The 22,710-nt window shown below is 35.5% G+C and overlaps 1 protein-coding gene across 20 annotated transcripts in view; it reads left to right on the top strand.

Annotated features, from left to right (window-relative positions):
• LOC121322878 (bromodomain adjacent to zinc finger domain protein 2B-like) overlaps positions 1 to 22,710 on the top strand; it is a 65,321-nt gene that overhangs the window by 22,352 nt on the left and 20,259 nt on the right. For 15 of the 20 annotated variants that reach the window (XM_041263364.1, XM_041263376.1, XM_041263375.1 and 12 more), the window contains 9 exons: positions 13,033 to 13,179; positions 15,560 to 15,748; positions 17,425 to 17,583; positions 18,215 to 18,408; positions 18,774 to 18,986; positions 19,350 to 19,730; positions 20,402 to 21,044; positions 21,529 to 21,789; positions 22,080 to 22,140. In XM_041263364.1, coding sequence (XP_041119298.1) covers positions 13,035 to 13,179; positions 15,560 to 15,748; positions 17,425 to 17,583; positions 18,215 to 18,408; positions 18,774 to 18,986; positions 19,350 to 19,730; positions 20,402 to 21,044; positions 21,529 to 21,789; positions 22,080 to 22,140 — 2,246 coding nt within the window. In that variant the 5' untranslated portion in view covers positions 13,033 to 13,034. Of the gene's footprint in view, positions 1 to 913; positions 978 to 13,032; positions 13,180 to 15,559; positions 15,749 to 17,424; positions 17,584 to 18,214; positions 18,409 to 18,773; positions 18,987 to 19,349; positions 19,731 to 20,401; positions 21,045 to 21,528; positions 21,790 to 22,079; positions 22,141 to 22,710 lie in introns of those variants that run through there. The other 5 variants (XM_041263381.1, XM_041263382.1, XM_041263371.1 and 2 more) reach the window with 2 other exon arrangements.

Raw genomic sequence — 22,710 nt, 5'->3', positions numbered from 1 at the left:
AAACAATCTGGCAAGATGCGAATGTAACAGGCCTAAATGATTTCACTCTTGAAAGGACAACAGTGGAGAAATGTGAATTACTGCATGGTTTTCAATTTTTTTCTTTTAAATTATTATTTAACCTGATGAAGACCTAGCGGACAAAAATTTGTTGTTTTGTTTTTTAAAACTGAAATGATCAAATACATTTCTGGTCTTTGACTGAGAGAGTATGCGTAACCTTTATTTTGTGAAATTATTATTATAAAAACTTATTGTAGCTAACAGCTTGAATAATCTTAATTTGGAAATTCCTTATTTATACCTATATATTTTTTAAAAGCCAGGCTACATCTTATGCAGGTTGATTCCTGAAATGTTTTAAAAAAAAATCCTAGTGGTGTTTTGAAATGAAAGCATCACTGTGTCATGTTGTTGTGTGCAGTTTTTTCAAAGCCAGTAGTTAATCAGGCTTTGGGGACAATACAGAAAGTAGTGGTCTTGAGCAGGCAGGTCCTCTTGAGCCTTGTTTGTTAAAGAGAGCCAGTTATTTCAGGATCCCATTCAAGTATGCTTCCCAGGAGTAATGACTACAAAATATATTTTAACAGGTCCTGTAATTATTGTTATTTGTTTGAAAGATCAGGAAGTACTGAATTGTATGGCAAAAACACATCAGCAGTATTTTCATTTAAATAATTACAAGTTCTCTAGCTGGATCTGTTATTACCGTAGATCAAGTGGGAAAACAAGTCTGAGTAAGTATGACATACCCTTTCACAGTAAAATAAGTCGTGCGTGTGTGTACTGTATACTGCAGGTGTAAATTACAACGCTGTATGTGAAAGTAGATGATCCATTTTCATGCTGTACAACATGTGCTAAAATATTAAACTCCTTCTTGTAGTCAGCAGCCATGGAAGTCAAATACCCTTTGGGGATTCCAGTGTGATTGCGGAACGTAATATCTGGAGCATACTCTCAAATTAACATTTAAGGTGAGGTCACATTTTTAAGCCAAACCCTTATCTTAAAACTGTGGTACAGTTATTTACCACTGGAAAATGCAGCTGTTTGGGTTAACAGTATTCTTTTGCAGGCAACTTTTTTTTTTTTCTTTTGAGGTTAAATGTGATTTACACAGAACATCTGTCTTTTGGCAGGTGTGCAAACCTGAAGGCACTCACTGTAGTACCTTTTCTCAGTGTGATACTGTGTATAGTAATCACTCTTGTATGGTTTAGAGTTGTAACAATACCCTTATGAGATTCTTCCACAGTTTCATCGGTCTGGGCTCTGAAATACAATATTACTGTGTACAAGGTTAGACAGGGAGTGTTTTAATATGGGGTCAGGATTCTTGGAGAAGAGCAGATTCAGTTGCCAGACCAGCCCCAACTTTAATACAAAACAATAAATCCATCTGGGGTCTGTCTGTGCCAGTTTTTGTTGATCTTGGTTCAGAGGAGAAGAAAATTGCTTTGATCAGTCATTCATTTCACGAGGTGTCTTTAAAAAAACAACCTTTGTCATGTTGGTGCAGTAGCTTCGTTTTTTTTTTTCTTCTTTTTAACCAAATGTAATGAAGAGGAAAACAAAACTGTTGCAAGTGCTGTACAGTTAGTCTGGTTTCACAATACAAACCACAAAGGACATGCAACTGTAGGTTTAATGGAAATGCATTGATATGATAAAAAACATACAATTATTGGCAATTATATGTGAAATAATGTATATGTTCATTAAAACATTAAGGCATGGATTTAATGTACTATATAGTTATATGTAATTTGTTTACAAGCTGACAGCCATTACAGTATGTATGTGCAATTGTAATCAACAGCGGATTTACTGTATCCTAGTATTGATTTTTCTATTTGTATTGCTTAATTTACCAATCTTATTACTGTAGGACTTTACTTAAGCCTAGATTTATGAGATGGACTAAATGATTACAACTGTACATAGTATGTACTGAAACTATTTCTTTCTATGAAAAACGAATGGTCTTTGTTTAGAAAATAGCCTAGATGCCTTTTTAAATTACAAATGACTTGTATATTGCAGAATATTTTACAGTAGCTGCTTTGCAAGTCTATAGGTTTATTCACCCACACAGTGTATTTTTTTAATTTCCTAATTCAGGTTACGTGCAGCAACTAGAATAGAGTATTCGGTTTACTGCTATCATTAACTTACACAGAGAACATCATTCTAGAAACTGCACTGCATATTGCAAAAGGGGGAGCGCCTCACCCTACTTATTTTTCAACAGATTACTTTTAAAAAGAGTAACAACCATGTTTGTGACAAACTTTTTACAAACCAAATCATAGTGTACAGTATTCTGCCCCTGCTTTAAGAAAGACGAAAGCAAATTTAAAACGTAATAGAAACCATGTAACTTGGCAAATGCTTTTAAAAAATGGATCATTGGTACTACTCCTGTTGTGATGTTGAATATAAGATTGACCCGCCAGTCCTTGTGCAGTATGTCTCTTGGTTAACTGTATCTGTGTGACAGTGACCCCTAGAATAACTAGGTTTGTGAGATACAGAGTGTGAATGGCGGATGGCTAGATAGACGGATGGAGGGAAGCCTCGTTTTAGTATACTGGATGCAAATAATTTGAAAGATTTTAGCAACTGTTGGAATTCCGATCTTAACATTACAGACCAGTCCTTAAAACTTATTTAACAGTGGAATTTTTTTTTTTTTTTCAAACAATCACAAGCAATATATTTGAAGAAGCATGCGATAGAGAGAAACCAACCTATCATATTTGTGCAACTGTACACATCACAAGGATTCCACAGTCAAGTCCATGGTTGTGGTGCTAAGTATATTGGCTGGGTCTTTTCTAAAAAAAAATAAATAAATATTGCAGTTGAGAACAAATTGTTTCATTTTGTAGCTTTTGATTTTAGTTTGGATTCAGTCACAAGTCACTTATTACATTTTGCAGAAATGAAATCATATGGAACAAAGATAACTGTTGTAGGACTTCCAAGCACTCTGCCATGATTTTAAACGTGTCCTACAGCAGCTCTTCAAAAAAACATTACCCCCTGTCTTGCCCAGCTGCACTGGCTACCTGTAAAGTTCAGGATTACTTTCAAAATTATCCTGTTTGCCTACAAGGCCCTTCATCACACAGGTCCAGAGTATCTCTCCAACCCTGCACGCAAGTGGAGGTCCTCTTACTTGGGCTTTCTTGTCTTCCCCAAGCAAAAGTGCACCACACTTGGAGAACGCTCTTTTAGCTTCACGGCCCCGACTCTCTGGAACTCTCTCCCAGCTTTCGTGCATGTAGCACCCACTGTCACTCATTTCAAATCAACACTCAAAACCCACTTGTTCTCAATGCTCTTTAAGCCTGATATATGTTATTAGCTGTTGTCTAAATTGCTATTTCAGGTTTTTCACTCCATCTTATTTGTATGATTCTATATGACACATGTATCCACAAGGTTTAGAATTCACATCCTAGCCTTTTATTTAATGTAATATGCCTGTATATAATGTATTTATATTGTTTTTTACTATTTGTATTTAATGTACTATGCCCTGTATTTCAATGCATTTTTGTATTTAATGTATTATGCATTGTTCCTCACTATCTTGTAAGGTGTTTTGTAATGGTGGTGCACTATGAAAGGCGCTATATAAAATAAACATTTAATTGATTGATTCAACCATAATGCAGTTTATTTTATTGTTTTGTTGTTGTTGTTGTTGTTGTTGAAGGTTGTTTTTTACAGAACACACAGATTTGTAATTTGGTCGATATAAGTTGCATGATCTTTTGATTTCCTGCTTGTGGCTGCTTTTTATCACAATTGCTCTTTTAAAATCTGCGATACAATGTGTTGATTCTTCTGGGCTTTAAATTGTAAAGAATGTAAATTAAAGATGCCAGTGCAGGGAGTTTTTGTACATCATTGCAGATACTCTAGATCTCTAGAGTGTTGCTTCACTTCATTATAAATGCAAATTTCTTATGCTGATTAAATACTTTGTGTTTGGGTTATCATGAGTTACATGTTGCAGGATAATTACTCACCTGTTTTAACGTTATCAGTCCACATCTGCGATTTAGAATTTACTGTCAGTTTGATAATGCGGACAGCCTTTGTGTTATCTTGTGAAGGGATGGAAATCAATCTTATTCCTTGCATATTAAAAGTGTTTGTTTTTTTTACTGCAGGAGAGTCTGAATTTGTGACCTGTGCCAGTAGCTCAAACTGCAGTGCAATTATTTCTGTCGCTGCTGCACATACTGTTAAATACTAGCAAATTTAACAGTTTAAAATTGTGATTCACAGAGTACATTATTGGTAAGATAAAATACCTAAGAATATTTATTCTGTGGTAATTTCAGTCTATAATGGGTCAACATGCTACAGTAGGAACAACGTGATCTGTGCAGTTAAATCAATTTACATAATTATAATAGTAATCCACAGTGTATAAGAATTAGGTCTATATTTTATGCTTTCTAGCCCCCAGAGTTTGTCAGAAAAGATGCTACAGTGCAGTACTAAGGTGGCTACAGTACTTGGCAACACTGTGAGTATTGTAGTATGATGCCTGCCTGTTTTTTAAAACATTTTAACACCAGTGCTGCAGTAATCTTTTGCAAAATGAATGTATAGTGCAAACTGTTTTGAAAAGCTTTCAGTAATGATACACTTGATTCCATTGAGTGTTCTTGCAGTGTACTTTGCCTGCTTACAGTAGTTATCCATTGGAGAACATGATCTCATTATATTAAGTGCTCATGTTTCCAAAATACAGACTAGAGAATTGTATGCTTTCTATTTAAATATGCATGTGCATCTAAACATTTAATGTGATCTTTCAATTGTAAGCACATCATACTGCAGTGCTGTGCACCTGTCTGTGGCTCAGTCCTTCTGTGCTGCATGTATTTCATCATTAAATGAGATTGAGTGAATTGTGCTTTGAAAAGAACTCACTAGTGCATCAAAAACACAGTCACATGTTCAGGGTATACATGAGGCCAGATTACTGAAGAGTACTGTACAGTAGCTACAGGTTTTAAAATTATAGAATGTACCTGGCCTTACATGTACGGTATGAGGGAATGTATAAGAATAGGTATAACAATAATACTTGCATTTTCATAATTATTGTGCCCCTTCAAATAAATGTTAGTGTAATGAAATATAACAGGATGTTTATTTCTCTTGAATTGTAGTAAATGTCAGATTACCACCTACTCTCCCCCTATTTCAAAATGAGAAGTGTTTTATTTGTATTTGCATCGTTCTCCTGCAAAGAATCAAAATATCCATAGACACACATATGCATAGTATGTATGTGATGAACCAGTCACCAGAATGGGTCTGATTTTAAAATGTTGCTTTGGTTTCTTTGTGTCCGAAGTCTACTCAGTTGATTATGTATTGCTGCCTGAGGGAAGATTTTTTTTTTCCAGAACAGAAAAGGCGGCCGTTTTAGGTTTTTTGCCTTGAACCTTGCTCCAGTTGCATTTTGATAATTTCAACATCCTATAATGCTTTACAAAAAATTGAAAAAGAAGGCCAAGGTAAAAACATCAAAGGCTCATATGGTTTTAAGTCATGCTTACAGTAACTCAAACATATTCTTGAAATACAGTTTAAGCCACAGGTCTCAGCCTTCCACAGAAATATTTAATCTTCACCAGCACAATGACTTTTTTGCTGTGCAAATGGGTAGCAAATGATTGAAAAACAATGATAGAGGCACAGTTAAGAGATAAAGCTGAGTCTTAACTTTTAACTCCTGAACTACATGGCTTTACTACTGTATAGCCTCTTGTTTGAGTGGCATGCCATTAATTATGTCAATGTACAGTATAATTATTTTTTTGTGGATAAATACAACAAAACATTTGTTGACAATATCAGGCTTTTAACTAGAAGTGATGCGGTAGCGTCGGCAAGGAGACTCAGAGACCAGAATGCTGCAGTTTAAGCACTCTCATGTATTTATTTACAAATCATTTACATACACAAAACAAAACAACAGTCCAGCTCCGCACCATACCCTCACCAGCACTACTAAACTAACACCCTTGATCACCTATTTTATACATTCCCATGTGTTTTTGCAGGAATAATTTGACCCCCTCCCTGCCACCCAGTATTCCCCACACAAACGCACACCCATGCACTGGCAGGGCTTGCGCACTGCCATACTGCCACACTAGAGTACCTAATGTTCTGCATGATACTGCACTGTAGATAGAACAAACAAATTATAATAATACTGTTGCACAACAATGAATATGAGAGCTGCTGTAGATCTGTGTGCTGTAACCTTGTCTCACATTTCACTGAAACAGCCCAGATTATCAAACAAACCATGAAAGCTAAAATATCTACAGTACAATACAAAATATTTGCAAGTTCTTTTACTGTATTTATAAAGTGCCAACATCAGTGATTGATTATATTCAGTAACAATGCAGTAGGCTATTTGTTTATTTATAATACAGTACTGTACTGTAGTTAATTTATAGCCTACATATGGAACATAGACTGGCCTACAGTAGAAACAGCAGTGTGAAGTAAAGGATGACCTTTGTACACAAGGTTACACCATGGTTTTTAGGTTTAATCTGTAACACTGTGTAATATATGGTGATTGAAGTGGACTGGAATGTCAGCAATATCATCTGTTAATTTAACAACCTTCTGGAGGCTAGAAAGGAAAGATAGTGGAGGCGCCTGTGTGTCATGTGTCACGCTTTCGAGTTTCACATATTGTACAGTAGACTTAGAAGACTGCATCCAACACATGGAATGCCATTGATTCACAAGGTATTGAGCTCCTCAGAATCTGAGGACCGGCTGCTCACTCTATGTTGCACTAATGCATTTTGCATGCAGTGCATATGTATGGTAGATGTAGGCCATCATCATGATCTTTATTTTTCCATGGTACCGATGCCTGATGTATTTTACAAATATAATATTCATTTTACTCAGTCACTTGTGCTTGCAGATAAAATATAACATGGCTTTTTCCTGGCATCTAATAAAACACTCGGTGGGGGGAACGATGATGACACATGTTTTGTTTTTAAATGAGGGTACAGTTTAATGGAATTATAAATGGTGTTAGTTTATTGCGCTTAATACAATTAACACCAACAGTATGTTTTCCCTTATCAAGCACACATAATTTTTTTAGAAATAGGCTACTATAATTAAGTATTTTTATTTACCATTATTTCTACTTATGCTAAACAAAATGATCTATGCTTCCCGTGCATTTGAGTGTTAATTGGCTGCTTTGGCACTCGCTCCATTACATTTTAGCAGAGCTGTAGCATCAGGTTTTATTAATGTTGTGAAAAACAGTCTGTTGGAATTGCTTAATATTCCACCTACAATACTGTTACTGCCACAGATGTTACCCACAAAATGTTAACATGTTTCTACAACAAGATATATTTGAAGCATTTTAAAACACTGCTGAGAATTGAGCTGGGTTTGCAGAAACCTTGTGAAACTGTCATTGTTGCTGTTTGAAGGGAATAGCCATTTTCCTTTTGTCTTGCTTTTCACATGCATGTCATCTGCATTATGCATATTATCAGTGAAAACGGCTTCAGATCTGGCCACAGACTCCTGGTTGCTGATTTTGAGCTGCATTTTGAAGATTTTCATCTTCACTAGGGCTGCTGGATACAGGCATTTAGTCGCTTGTAGGGGGTTTAAGTTTCATTTCTGTAAACTCTTGAAAATGATTATTTATTAATAGGGAAAGAAAAAAGCAGAACAGAGTTTGAAGAGGGGCTTTTTGTCAACCAACCCTCACGTTAATTTGAAAGGATTGCATGTAACTGACAACAACATTCTCCTTATTTAAACTGCAACATAAGACATTTTAAAGTGAATGTGGAAACTAAAATGGTGTGATTATACCAGAGCCACATTTATTTACTGTGTAATGCTTGTTATGCGAAAAAGATGGGCAGAATAAATGTTTTCCAATAATTAACCAAAAGGTTTGAATATTTCTGTTATTTACAGAATGTTCTTAGTTATAAGCCAGAACAGATGATCAGAGATACAGCCTGTGGAAATGAACAGTTGAACAAATGTTTTAAGACTAAATAGGGACAAATAAATGAAATATATTTATATATTTAGGACAAATATGAACTTTGTAATGTACAGTGTGGTTATAATAGAATATGATTACTTCCAATAGGCATTTACATGCTATTCCTTCTCACTGCATTTTGAAACCTCATATTAGCTTGAAAGTGTGCCCTACATAAAAATGTTCTCTTCTGTAATGGAGTTTCTAAATGGATCCAGTTAAGTGGAAATTGGAATTTTATGCCAATGAAGAATTTAGATTTTTGGCTAGCTGCAGTACAGTAGAATGTCTAAAATCGTTGTTCTAAATATTTACTGTACACTAATGGCTGGTTTCATGGACCCTGAGTAGAATTAATCTTGGGTGTTATTTTAGGTACTGTTAGTCCAAGATTAGTACTAATTGGGTTCTGTAAAATCATACAATGTTTTTTAATCACTTTCCTTTCTATGAAGGCCACCATGGTAGTTATTATCTGATTGATTCAGAAACTGTATCCTTATAGTATAGCGTAACCTTTTCCTCTTGCACCTTCATAATAATAGGCTGTTTTGGCTGGGAACTAAAGGAAGAGGCCAACACTTCTGTAATACTAAGCAGGGAATAACACAAAAAGACATGTTCCTTTAACATTATCAAAGGTAGGTATCAAATATAATGAGAAAAATAGAGAAAAAGTTTAAAATTTCAGAGCCAGACAATGTGTTTATAATTATTTCGGCAAGCAAAATGAGAAAAAGACTTTTTAGAACAAACATTTTAATCGAGACTAAGATATGAGGAATGCACTTGTCATTTTTCTTAGCTAAAATGTATGTTTAAGGGCTTTAAAATGTCCAAAATGTCCTCTTAGTCTTAATTTGTCTTAATCACTAAATCCTATTTAGTTACTGTACAGTACATTTTTTTGACCCTTTGTTTTACAGTGAACGGTAGAAGAAATGGAGCAATACTTGAGACAAATATTTACTGTAATACCTGAAATGCACAGGCCAAGAAGGTCCACAGTCTTGGCTGCGATCAATGTCAGGCAATATCAAATATGTGGAATTCCTTTATTTTCAGGCCTTGTATTCCATTTTAGAATCTCCATCGTGCCAAATTAAAAAGATATATGTATACAGAAAAAAAGAATAGTATGATGGAGGAACATTACATGTAGGGGGGGTTTAAACATCAGTCAAATTAAGCCCCAACCCCCATTTATCAAAACGAATTTGTCTTCCAGACATATTATTCTGAGAGCTTCATTCAACACTGCTTGGTAAGGAGGGTTGTTCTGTATGATATTCCTACATGATTTAATCCCCCCTTTTGATTTAAGAAAACTATGGTACTAGCGGTTTTGTACAGTTTTTTACAATATTATTTAAAGTACCAGCAGATTACTTCAATACACTGTAATTGTACAGCAGGTGTTCATGTAGAATAGAATTCTAAAAGTAGAATTTAACGAAACCATGTTTTACTCTGGTGCTCAGGTTAAGTACAGTATCTGTTCCAAGTCAGGGGGACTGGTTATGATTTCTAACTGAAGACTGTATCAGGCGCAAGTGAAATCAATCATTACATTTTTAACCCAGCATCTAGTGAAAGGAGGTAGATGTTATTGGTATCTTCTCTGGCACTTTAACTAAAACATCAAAGATACAAAGTGAATCAAAAGCAAAGATGTCAGGTCTGACGCTGTATTTGAAGCTCTAGGGTTGGCATTTAGATATATTGGTGTTGCAGCTCTGAACTCCTGCTGCACCCACTGAAACTGACCTAAGAAATCATTCAATTTCCAACTCTTTCTAGCTATATATAGTAAAGTGCGGAATCCTGGTCTTTTGGGAATAAATCATTTTAAAAGAACCCAATAATAAAAAAAAAATAATAATCAGTTATCCGGAATATTAATTTCTTTTTAAATTGATTACTTATTTAAATTAATATTTTCTATTGCGTGTACAGTACAGGTTAACATTTCATTCCCTGCATCAATCAATCTTTGAATGTTTCTTTTTTTTTTTATACACACAAAAATGGATCCTTCATTGTAAACAGTGTTTCAACTATCTGTTCTCTGTTACAGACATCCTTTTAATTGTGTTTCTGGGACACTGGTGGTAATTTGTGGAGGTAAATGAAAGCAGTAGGTGTCACCAGGCAACCAAGCAGATAGACTACTGAGCTGAGCTCATGCTTCAAGAGACTGACTTTGCACAAATAATACCAGAGCTACAGCTAATCATTTGCCCGTAAGGAGTCAAAAACAATTGGAATACTTGGTTATCATTTCACTGGCTGACTACAGCCAAAGTGCACTGTATGTTGACCGCAACTCCTTGCTTTAACAAGATGTTTTATAAATTGTGGTTGCTTGTTTGTAAACAGGCAAAAACACATCAGCAGTGAAAGGCTAGCTAGCAGCTCTCTGACTTTGAATGGGGTCAAGGCATTTTGTATAATGTGCTTCCTCTCGCCTGCACCTTCCATTAGCTGAAAAGACATTGTGTCCGCAGTCTGATTGCTGCTGATCCATGCTGATGACTCTGTTGCAGGATTATCTCTGTTAGCATCAGCCATCTGTTACGATCCTGGATAATAAGACATTGGGCAAGACACTCTGATTTGTTACTTTTCTTAGAACTGCATAATTCACACCACTATAAACGTGTTTGATCAACACAATCCACATTAATGATTTACAGTATTTATTAAGAATAGAATTGAACAGTGTGTGTAGGGTGTGCTATAAACTACAGGATTTTGACTATTTTACTTCCTGTAGACGATGGTATACTGTATTATGTTTCAAGTGTCCTTTGTGGATATGATTTTTATCTTGGAATGCATTAACTACGAATCATTTAAATACATTAGAGTAAAATGGATTTTTTTCTCTTTTGAAAATGACTTGTACATTGCAGTACAGTGAATCCAGTCAAAATGCAGATAAAACTCTTCCATTTACCATTGTAAAAATAAACAAAATATTGCGGGTTAATTAAACTGTTGATTTCATTATTATTATTATATTTTAAATATGTTCCAGTTAATCACTAACATTTAAAAGAAGTAAAAAAAAGTTTGTTTTGGCATATTCTTTTCTTCTGTTTTGTTAAGTAATGTATTTGTAATTTTTTTCCTGTTGATCTAGCAGTGATTTTATATTAATAGTCATTAGTACTCATATGGTAGTGGTACAACAGGATATTTTTAAATGCTACTACTCATATTAAAAGGGAATTAAAGAAGAATGGCATTCTTACATATTTTGTGATTGTATGGTTAGTTAATATTTGGGAATATTTGACAGTTTTCTATGAGTCTTGAACAGGAAGCAATTATATTAATATCCTGTTTTTAGTTCGTTTTAGTAACTCCACCCTGAAGCTTTTTAGCAGAAGTAAACTGTGTAACTGGTCCGTGCGCTGAAAGCAATTAAGTTGCAGGTCATAAAAACGGATCCAGGCTGTAAAGTAGAAATCACAGGATTTTGTTTTTCTTCAAACGTAACTAATGATGTCAAACAACTGTTCTCCTTTCCATTAGTGTAACCCTGAACTGTTCAGACAATTCCTGAGAGAAATTAAGAAAATGAGGCAGGTAATTTTGATGTAGAGTATATCGTCCTTCAATAAAAATAAAGGTGAGCTTCCTCAGGAGGAATGATCACTCCTAAAAGAACATTGCAGACAGCTTCACGTGTGTTCGGGAAATACCACAATGCAATACTAATATGAATTAGAAGATAAATAATATAATTGACAATGGCATGTTGCTATGTTACAAAATACTGCAGATATTTTCTTCTGAAGAAAGGATGGTGTACTAACCCAAAATATGTGACATTGCATTGTATAAAAAATATAGAGAAAATAAGTGATTCAGATTGAATATGTTTTAGAAACAGTTGTCATGCTATCTATTGTAAAAACCTAAATATATATTTTAACGTATGAAATTTCCTTAAACATCCACTGTAGTATTTTTTTTTTTTTTTTTATAGAACGCTTAATGTATCATTGTACTTAAGTGCATTTTGGTTATTTCTCAGTATAAATCAATTTTTAATTATATGCCTGAAGCTAAATGAGTGATTAGAAAATGGTAACTGTGTATTGAATTTTAAGAGGTGTGACAGGAAGTGCATGGCTTTTGATTTAGTACTGATGTGTGGGACTTATCATTCAGATTCATGGAAAGGGTCTTTCCATTTTTGGAAAGCTAGGTATTTAGTTGTAAGGTTATAGCTGTACAAAACTCATTGTCAATTAATTAGATGATACTTTACTGTGCATCCTTAGGAGTGCATTAAACACCAGCTGATAGTGTTGTGTTTAGAAAAAAATTATCAGAATCTTTTATTATGCTGTACGTGCACAGGCTAATTTGTGTCTCATCATCATAGATAGTGCTCAGGAGCTGTTACTTGATATTCAGTAGATGGCTTTGTTTCAGAGAGATTTAATCGACAAGTCTGGTACTGCAGCACAGCAGAATCACTGGGGAGATTTAGAACTTGTTTGTGTAATGATACAATAACAAGGTTGGACTATAAAATAGGATCTGTTCCTAGATGTTAAATGGGGGGGGGGGGTGTTGGGATAGTGTGACAGACCTAGTGTGAAAAAGCAAATAAGAATGCTGAATCTGTTATTCTTAATTATTTTGAGACTTGGTAGCTTTGCATTGCAATACCTACAGTAGTCTTGATGACCTTCCTAAGGTTGGTTTTAATACAGGAAGTCAAAGAATAGCTATAGCTCAGTTGAGGGCTTTAAATAAGTTACCCCTTGCTAAAAAATCTTAGTGTCTGGAAAAATCTCAGCTTTATATTATGTCAGATTACTATAATTATTAATTCAGTCATTTAAATCAAGAACTGTTGAGGGAAATGAAGACGGTTTCTAAAATTGCTCATTGAATTGTGTGTTTGACAGATATGGAGTCTGGAGAGCGGCTGGCCTCCCCACCATCAGCCTCCTCCTCTGTGCCCTCTGCCTCCTCGACAGCCACAGCAACAGCCCCCTCCAAAGGCAGTCTATCCACAGGGGCCACTGCACTGAGCGCCACACTCACCACCTGCGGTAAGCAACAGCTTTAACCCCAGGGCCGTGCTGGGGTGTAGCATACCTCAAAATGATACATGACATTGACGTCTTGTACTGTATGTTGTAAATGTATGCATGACTTTTAAAAAAGTAGATTTCTTCTCTCAAAATGTTTTCCAAAAGCATAATGATAGTGACAGGGATAAAAGTGTTTAACAATGATAGGTTCTGTTTAATTTCCTAAAAGTTAACATTTTAGGAGTAAACACATTTTATTCGTTTAAACTAACATATTGGGAACGTGTTAAATAAGCCGTCACGAGACGCCCTCTTTGGAAGGGCTGTTATTTTTTTTATAATATAATACAACAGGGAGGAAGCCTCAGTACATGTGTGCAACATTTCTGTGTGCTGTATATAGAAAGCACTTATATATTGAATAACTAACCTTACGCTGTACGCACCCTACTTACTGTATCAACACAGCAGCTGACCTCACTATTTTTGGCATGAATGTCTGAAAATGGTAAGTGTTTAGAAACAATTACAACTTGGAAAATGTTTAAACAATTTATTCCTAAACAATTGCTGTAAAGTTCCTAGTTTTTAGCCACCAGCTGAAAATATTTATAAAAATTGACCTCTGTAGATCAGGTCTATGTTTCAAGGATCACAAATAAGACCTAGAATTATTATGGTTGACAGTGCAGCTTGTCCCCAAGACTAGATATAATCTTTTTTTTCTTTCTTTCTTTAAGAAGGGAGACAGTTTAGGCAGTTCTTGAGGAAATTGTAAAGTTATTGCTTTAATGAATATACCATTTAACGGCTCCAGTAAGAACTGTACCCTTTCAGATGTCTCTTGACAACCTTTAGCTGCAGTTTAGCCCATGTGATTTGACATCTCTGCCAGGCTGCGAACAATCACTGATTTTTAGAGCTATTATGCAGCTTGTGTTTGGTACTTTTAATCTGTCAGATTACTCTGACCATAAAATAAATGCTGAATGCTAGAGCGTTGTCCCACATGGAATTTAGGAATATCTACTGTACACATTATACACAAGTACAGTGTTTATTATTTGCTTTTTTTTTTTTAATTTTTTACTGAAATTATTATCCAAAAAGCCTCCACCTGTTAATTATTTTATTATACTGAGCAATACTTTAAAACAACAACGGTATATTCAGTATGCAGTATTCTGTTTCTAAATGTGAATGTGGGAAAATCAACACAATAAATTAATGGTTGTCTTACTCTTCTAGCAAAGTAGCTTTTAGATTAGACTCTCTCTCTCTTACTGGGCATGGGGCTCAGTCGCAATATGCTCTCAAATATTTAAAATGAATTTCCTGTCTCTGTGAAAGAGACTGATATACAGCTGCTGGTTTTCTAATTTTTGAAATGAATAATGAATATTATCAGGGTAATATATTCAGGGAAAAAAGGCTTTGGTTGTAAACATGATCTTAAAACATATTGTTAAAATTAAACAAGACAAAATATATGCACAGGAATGTTCATAAAATGAACTAAAATTATTATTATTATTATTATTATTATATATTTTTTTTTTTTTTTTTTTTTTTAATGAGAAAAGTCTGTAGTAATAAAACATCAATCAGGGAAAGAAATAACAGCACGTGAATTATGAAAACTGCAGAACTTATTTATCACAGAGTTAATGTGTTTTACATGAATTTCGGTCAACCTAGTTTTCATTGGTTATAAAAGAGTTAAACAGGTAATGAATGTCCGATGGGGTCATCTAAAAAATAGGCTGCTACTGTTCTTTCCTGGTATTTGAGATAAATGAAATATAGAAGACAATATCTAGCAATCCTACTTCTTGCACGTGTGTTTCTCTTTTGGTTTTTGTACTTCTTCACTCTCCTTAAACATCTGATTTAATTATGCGGCAGTTTGAAATGCACTGATATTAAAAAGGCATTTGCAGGTGTCGGTCCTTGTTACTTGGACAGCAGCGCTATAGAAATGGATGCTGGCCTTTTGGGTAATACTTTATCATTTATCTCTGTATCGGTTGATAGAATTTCCAAAGCCTGGGTTTAAATATCCAGCTGCTTATAATGACATTCAAAGTATAGGTTTTCCATTTTGTAAGCTAGCGCACACCTAGCCAGTATTATGAATCTGTATTTTTCTGAAAATCAGCTACTTTTTTCCAGCTATAATAGTTAAGCAGTTGCTAATGAATAGATTCACTGACTGACAACATGTTAGTCTTAGTTTATGTAGTCGACCACCACCTGGGCAATGCATTATTTATTTATTTAAAAAAAACAACAACAACGAAAAAAGCATAGCAAATCTTTACTTGGAGGTACAGTACTAGTTTTTTCCCCCCTCTAAATAATCTAAGAAACGACCTGTTTGATTTCATATATCTTTTAGGGCATTTGTTCCGGGCATCCGGGGATCAGCCATTCACCTTGTCCGCTGTATCAAGTGCCTTCCCAATGGTCAATCACCCAGCCTTCGGTCTCTACACTACAAGCTCAGGGCGTTCAGAGTTTGGAGGCCTGGGAACACTTGGTGCATCTGCAGCCTTAGCGACACATCCTCAGCTCGGGCCTTTTCCAGGTAATATTAGTAACACTTTCATTGCTAAATTGCGAGTCAAAACTAAAAGATGTGTAAGACTTCTTAGAACCTTTAATGCACTGACTTGTCTTCAGCTAAATCATGGACTTGTTAACTGGTTTCTAGCAATGCATTAACGAATACAAAGGACACATGCATTGATAACTCTCATACCATTGGGAATTTGTGGCTCCTGTATATACTGCATTTGTGTATCTTGACATTTTCTGGCATACTATAACGACTTTATGATTCTAATATCTGTGACGTTCTGGAAAGTTTGTCTAACATAAACAAGCAATATTTGACTTACTAAAGTATCTATGTGGCTTGTGTGAACTGATGAAGCAAACTTGACTGCTAAAAGCCAAACAGCAAATGTGTTGGCAGTATAGTTTTTTTTTTATTTTTTTTATCTATATTCAGGTTGCATGATCATTTGTCTTTTTAGCTGCAAGTTATAAGATAAAGATTTATGTTTTTTATTCTGCAAAATATGTGATATTAACCCTTAAGCCACAGGTATGTTAAATGAAATCTGTATAAAATGCATGCACAATGATTGATAAGACCTTTTAAAAATGTTTCAGTATTGATTACTGTACTCATGTATTAGATTTCATTAACAGATATATAAAATAGAATTTGTATTATGTATTGATTTCTTATGATGGTATAGAAAATGAACGCGCTACATATAATGCTATGTACATAAGCATTGTAAGTATGGTACAATAAGATTGCAAGACCAAATTATTTATTTTATAATTGTAATTACAAAAGCTTTGATAATAAATTATAGAAATCAATGGGTTTTGTTGTGATCTATGCAGCTTTTAGATCAAAGACAAAAACGTTTGCTTTGTCTGTTCGCCTTGGCTATAGGCATCTACCAAATAAACTAATAATAATGAAGGCATACCTGCATGAAATGTATTGAAAAAAGAGGATACAAGACTGTGTGAGATATGTAAACTAAAGTTGATTTTCAACAATTAAAGCTACATGTTTCAGCTTTGATTCACATTTTTTTTAAATGACTTCTTTCTTACTATTGTCAAAATGTTTGCCTAATTTTTAATCAATGTTGATTCCAACACTTTATTGCTCCACATTACAATGCTCGATAACCCCTCTATACAAAATATGCAAAAGGTCATAGAATCTGAATGAATAGAGTAACACGATTGGCTAGGGATGCTCTGAGGATTTCTAATTACTTTTTCAGAACGAAAATCATTTTAGATTTCAGAATAGAAAATGGTCTCATTACTTTTTGGTTACTGTGGTTTCGCGGTCTAGAGTATTTCATCTTTCTCCTCATCTGCATGTTCTCATTAACAAGATGAATGCTATATATATCCATTTCTATCCGGCAGTGTGGTCCAGCAGTGAGTGCTTAGGACCAGGAATAAGACAATTAGGCTTTTCCATCTCCTCTGCAGCTCCTGACTTGCTGTATGACCTTGGGACAAATCCCTTTACCTGCTCAGGACTATGTCCACCGAGCTGTAAACAGCTAGTAGTTAGAACTACACCAGCAACAAGATGTGACGACTCTGCTGGGATATCCTACAAAATCATTTTGTAAAATACTTTTTCAATGTGCTGCTGCAAAATGCTTAGCCTGCATTAATTTCAATCTAATCGGTGAGATTGTTTCTCTTTTGGTTCAGAATGGTGGCGAACATCAGATGCCCACGCTTGTGCTGGTGCAACTTTCTTCCCACCTCTTCTGAGAATTCCTCCTCTCTTTGCTGCGCCAGTTCAGAATGCGGATTCCAGTTCATTCCAATCCCGGACAGCAAGTAAGAATGGCCGAGGAGCACAGAAAGGTATGCTCTAGAGGGGAAAGTGGTGTTGCAGACCGGTTTACTAGCCTTTTACCTGCCTTTTGAAAGTGACTGGAGAAGATAAGAGTCATGATTTTGGTTTTCTCAAGCATAGAAACACAATTTGGTACAACTCTGTAGAATTGTCAGTGACTGGACTGGGCTGTAAGTCACGGAGTGTTAAGGGGAAAGCTCTTATGGCCAGTGCTATTGTCTTTATGTTTTATTAAAAGCTAAATCTATAGCCCTGATGCTAAATCTTTTGGTTTGGTTAAATTAAACACACATATGTTTAATGGGCCCAAGAGGCATATGTAACATAGAATATGTAAATGTCACAACTTTTTCAGAAGCAGTTGCTAGAGAGTTGAATATGTCAATGAAAAGCAGACACAGTGCAGTGGTGAATAATCCCTGTATTTTATTTCATATTTGACCACTGATATACTTAGCCTGAAGTATGCATATTTCATTAGTGAAAAGTGCATCACCTACAAAGAATGAAATGGGTATTTGTTAATTTTATGTCTGCAAATTGTGTACAGCCACTCTTTTTTATGTCACCTTAGAAATGTAACTGGTTTTAATGATCTAATATATGTATATATATATATATTTCTAATTGGTCCTTAAGGAATGAATGGTGCCGTAAATGGGAGCAGCAATACACTGCCATCTGGAGTGAACACATCTGCAATGGCTGTCACAGTATTAGGGTCATCAGGGCAAACAAAAGTAGCAAACTCTAGTGGAAGAGGTCGGAAATGTAATCAAGAGCAAACTAATAGTCAGCTTCAGGACAAAGCTGCTGACAAACCTAAAGACAAGGTAAAGGGAAAAAAGGGCTCAATGTTTGTTTGTTAAGACATATTCTTATTAGAAATAAATTATTCATAACGAATAGTTAACACTTCAATGAGTGAGGGTAATTGTAATTGAAATAGATTTTTAGTGTAAATAGTAATTTACAGAGTTATTTCTTTGCATGTGAAGATACTCGCATGTTTAAAAAAAAAAAAAAAAAAAAAACACTGGCATGTTTTAAAATGTTTGTAATCCGTCACATTTCTTGTTTGCTTGTAAGTCTGGTGTTATACATTTTTTAAAACACCAGAAACAAGTTGTAACAAATGTTTTGTGTTAAGAAAACCCCCCTAAAAAAACAATGGGTCAAAACGAATTTCTTTTTGCAGAAACTCAGAAAGAAGCTGGACGACAGCTCCAGTAACAGCGATAGTGAGTCTGGCTCATCATCGGATACCTCTAGTGAAGGTGTAAGTAGCAGTGACTCTGAAGACGATGATGATGACGACGATGAAGAGGATGATGATGATCAAAGCAATGAAGAAAGTGAGGATGATGACTCTAACTCTGAAAGTGAAGCAAGAGTGAAAGACAAGACAAAGGTACAGATATTAAAACTAACGGATGGTTTGTAAACATGAGTGTTTAAAGAGCACAGTTGGGAATTTCCAGTACTTGCTGGTGTCTTTAATGCTGACCATTTGAAAGTGAAAGGTATTTTATGATTACTGCCTGCAATAAAGTGAATACAGTGATCATTGCATATATCTAAATGTAGTTAAGATGCCACTGATAGCTTAGACAAGACTACATAATACATTTAAATTGTGTCATTAGATAAAGACCTTATTAGGTAATTTAACTGCCCTTGGCTTCATATCTCTCGATTCTTAGCTACCCCATCTTGACCATTACTGGATTAGATGGTATTGTCTGAATAGTATTCTTTCAAATTCTTCTTCTAGGTGTTGATGCAAAATGTGAAAGAAGCCAAAAAGGATGGCCAAAAGGCAGTTGAAGATAAGGAACCCCAGGATAAAACGACAAACCAACAGCGACATTTTGCTTCTGATCCCGAGACTCGGAAGCAGCCCCAGGTTTTGTCACAGCAACTCCCCCTTGTTTTCCAAAGCTCAGAGGCCAAGGATGAGATGGGAAAGAAGCACCTGAGTGTCATTCATTCCACAGGGCTTGCAGCCAGTACAAAACCCTTGGCTTTGGTCACTCAAGCAAGAAAGGAGTCCTTTCCTAAACCACATTTTTCTTCATTGGAAATTCTCAATACGGGGAATAAAAATACAACAGAGGAGCCTGGCTCACAGATTAATGATTTGAGATTGAAGCAGGTTAGTTAATTGATACTGCCTTTGGGAATGTTTTATATTACTTTAGGCAGTTTTTGTAACAGAGTTCTGGTTTACTTTCAAAAAGTTGTCAGAAGATTTTTTTTTTTTAAATGGCATTTTAGTTAATGCGTCATTCAACATTTTTTGTATAAACCCTTTTTTTAAAACATCTTCATACTGGTTGCAGTTAAAGACCGCCACACACTAGTGTTATTTCTGCATGTCCCTGCATTAAAGAAAATTAAATGTAAGATTAAAAAATATTCTATAGCCAAATTGTATAGTCACTTAGTCACTCATACCAAGGCTATCATTATGTCTGATAGCCTCTTTTTAAAAGGTCACAAGACTTTCCAAATGTAAGACATTGCTAAGTGTTATTTTCAGCTGTCTGATTGAATTTCATGCAGTGGGACTTTATAAATGAATGAAAGTGACAATGTGTTTAGCCTTATTGTCATTGCTGGACAGAGACAAGCACATAATTAATTGGACAATGCCACTGAAATCAAAATGATATCAAACAACAATTCTGATACTTTTTAAATGATTTTAGTTTGTATTGTACAATTGTAAAGTAGTTTATAAACTACCCATCCCTTACCCATCATTTCATTTTATAAATATGTCTTCAGTTTAGAGTAAATTGCTTTTTTTTAATACTATTTCAGTCTTTCTACTTGCAGGAACAGTTCAAACTGGCATTTCCAGTGCAACTGAAGAAACAACAAGAATTGTATAAGAACCAGAAGAAAGTAGCTTCAGCTTTGTCCAGTCCTAAACCCACCACAGATTCCCCAGCCAGTCAGAAGCTGACCCCTGCTAACAGAAACCATTCAAATATCTTCCTCTCTAATACACTTTTGGGGCATCATCAGCCCAACGGGGTGATCCAGAGTGCTATCCAGGACTCCCCCTTAGCACTTACCACCAAACCCCGAAGTCAGCCAAAATCCAACGACAAGCCGGTTCTAAATTCCAGCAGCGCATCCTTTCCATCACCAGTAAACTTGTGTACAAGTGGAAAAAATCATTCCAGCAATCAGATGATGCCAACCAGGCCATCTACCTCTCCTGCTTTATCCAGGGTGTCCGGGAAAGATAAGGCAATCGGTGCTATGGTAACTCCTGTAGGAAAAGCCCCGTCTCACCTAGTGCAGTCTTTGCTGGATCAGTTCCGGGGGGCAGAGTCGGACATTCCCAGCAGCAAGGACTCTGATGATTCCATTGAGGACGAGGATGATGAAGACGATGACGAGGATGACGATGACGAAGATGAGGAGGACGAGGAAGATTCTGATGATAGCCAGTCAGGTGGGTTTGCCTAATATGGTTGGTTTCCCTTTAGTCACTGGAAACTGTCTTTGTGGATATTGCTTGGTTATGGGTTACAACCAGAGGACAGCAGAAGCCGCCAGAAAAGATGAAGGCATGCCTTCTGCACATGAGGCCGTGTTTTGCGTTTGTATTGCTGTCCTCCTGTAGAAGTGCAACTCCTCTGAGTCCGTGAGTTCACTTGAAATGTTTATTTTTGAATACAATTGGACACTTATTTGAATACAACTAATCAAACATGATTGGTTGATTTTTTAATATTCAATAAGATGATGAATGAATGTGTTGACTTAAAAAGCTGAGATTTGAATACAAAGATAAGTAAATAAATATAATAAATGAAATGTTAATTTAGAGGGAACAGTGAGATTATAAAACCTTAAAGAAAAAATGTGGTAAATGATGTTGATAAATGGAGATATGCAGTATGTAAGTTAGTACAACTTTGCATACATTTTTTCAGAGTCTGTAAGCAATTTTGATTCCGACTCGGATGGTTCAGAGGATGATGAAAAGGACCATGAGGAGATAGAAACAGATACTGAAGGAGAGAAAACTCCTTTAAAACTAAACAAAACAGCTCCTTCACCTACCAACTGTACACCTCTGAACCTTCAAGTAATAAAGACCCCGAACTCTGCTCCTTCTGCCTTACTGACTGTGCCAGGGTCACCAGCCTATCACAGCACTCCGTCATCTTCGTACACTCACTCCACATCACCAGGTAACTGTGGAGACTACTTTAAGAATATTGTCTGCTGTATTTGGACATTAAATTGTGAACATGATTGATGTTCTTAAATTAATTCTGATTTTGTGATTTTATAATGGTGGTTTGAAGCCCAGAAGTGAATCTACTTTGATAAGGAATGATCACTGTTTCAGTTTGTACTCAGATTAGAACAAATACATTTACTTATTAAAAGCCAGAACCAGTGTGGTGGCTGAGCCTTGCTATTGGCAATGAATGAACCTGAATGTGTTTCAGTTGTGACCTTTTTTATTTATATACAGGCTCTGCTAAAAGGAGGAGGGTAACTGATGAACGGGAGCTACAAATTCCTCTAGAATATGGGTATGATATTTCTAGTCAGAGAAGCATGAATCATAAGCAATAGTCTTAATTATTCCTATTGACAGTTGTAGTCTGCAGTGTTGTTACATAACCCTCATTCACAATCAATTGTAATATGCTTAAATTGATAAAGAATGCAAACTATCTATCCCCCTAAAAACTATCCCCATGGTAATGTGAATACACTTTAAAGCAATCGTTTAATGTTTAAATAAATGAAGGCGTTGCTGTAAATATATTTTCTCAAATAGACATTTAATTTTTTTACTTTCCCTTTATCAGTACAAATCCTGCAGTTTAAAAATATTAAACATTTATATTCCCTGTGGTTCTGATTACTGACACCAGCATCCTGGTGGTTGATACCAGATGCATTGACTCACCTGTTACTGATGGCCATTTTACCGCAGCTCTTCCAGATTTCAAGTTTCTCAGCCAGTTATTTCAGAAGTATTGTATAGTTGTATAAACTGGAATGATTTGGTATAACAACATGCAAACAGTGTGTCTGTGTTTGTTTTAAATTGTGGTTTGAGGGACACATAAGAACATTTAAGTGCTATTAGTATT

This window comes from Polyodon spathula, chromosome 11 (assembly GCF_017654505.1).
Source record: "Polyodon spathula isolate WHYD16114869_AA chromosome 11, ASM1765450v1, whole genome shotgun sequence".
Lineage (NCBI taxonomy): Eukaryota > Metazoa > Chordata > Actinopteri > Acipenseriformes > Polyodontidae > Polyodon > Polyodon spathula.
This window is presented reverse-complemented; position numbering and strand designations above follow the sequence as displayed.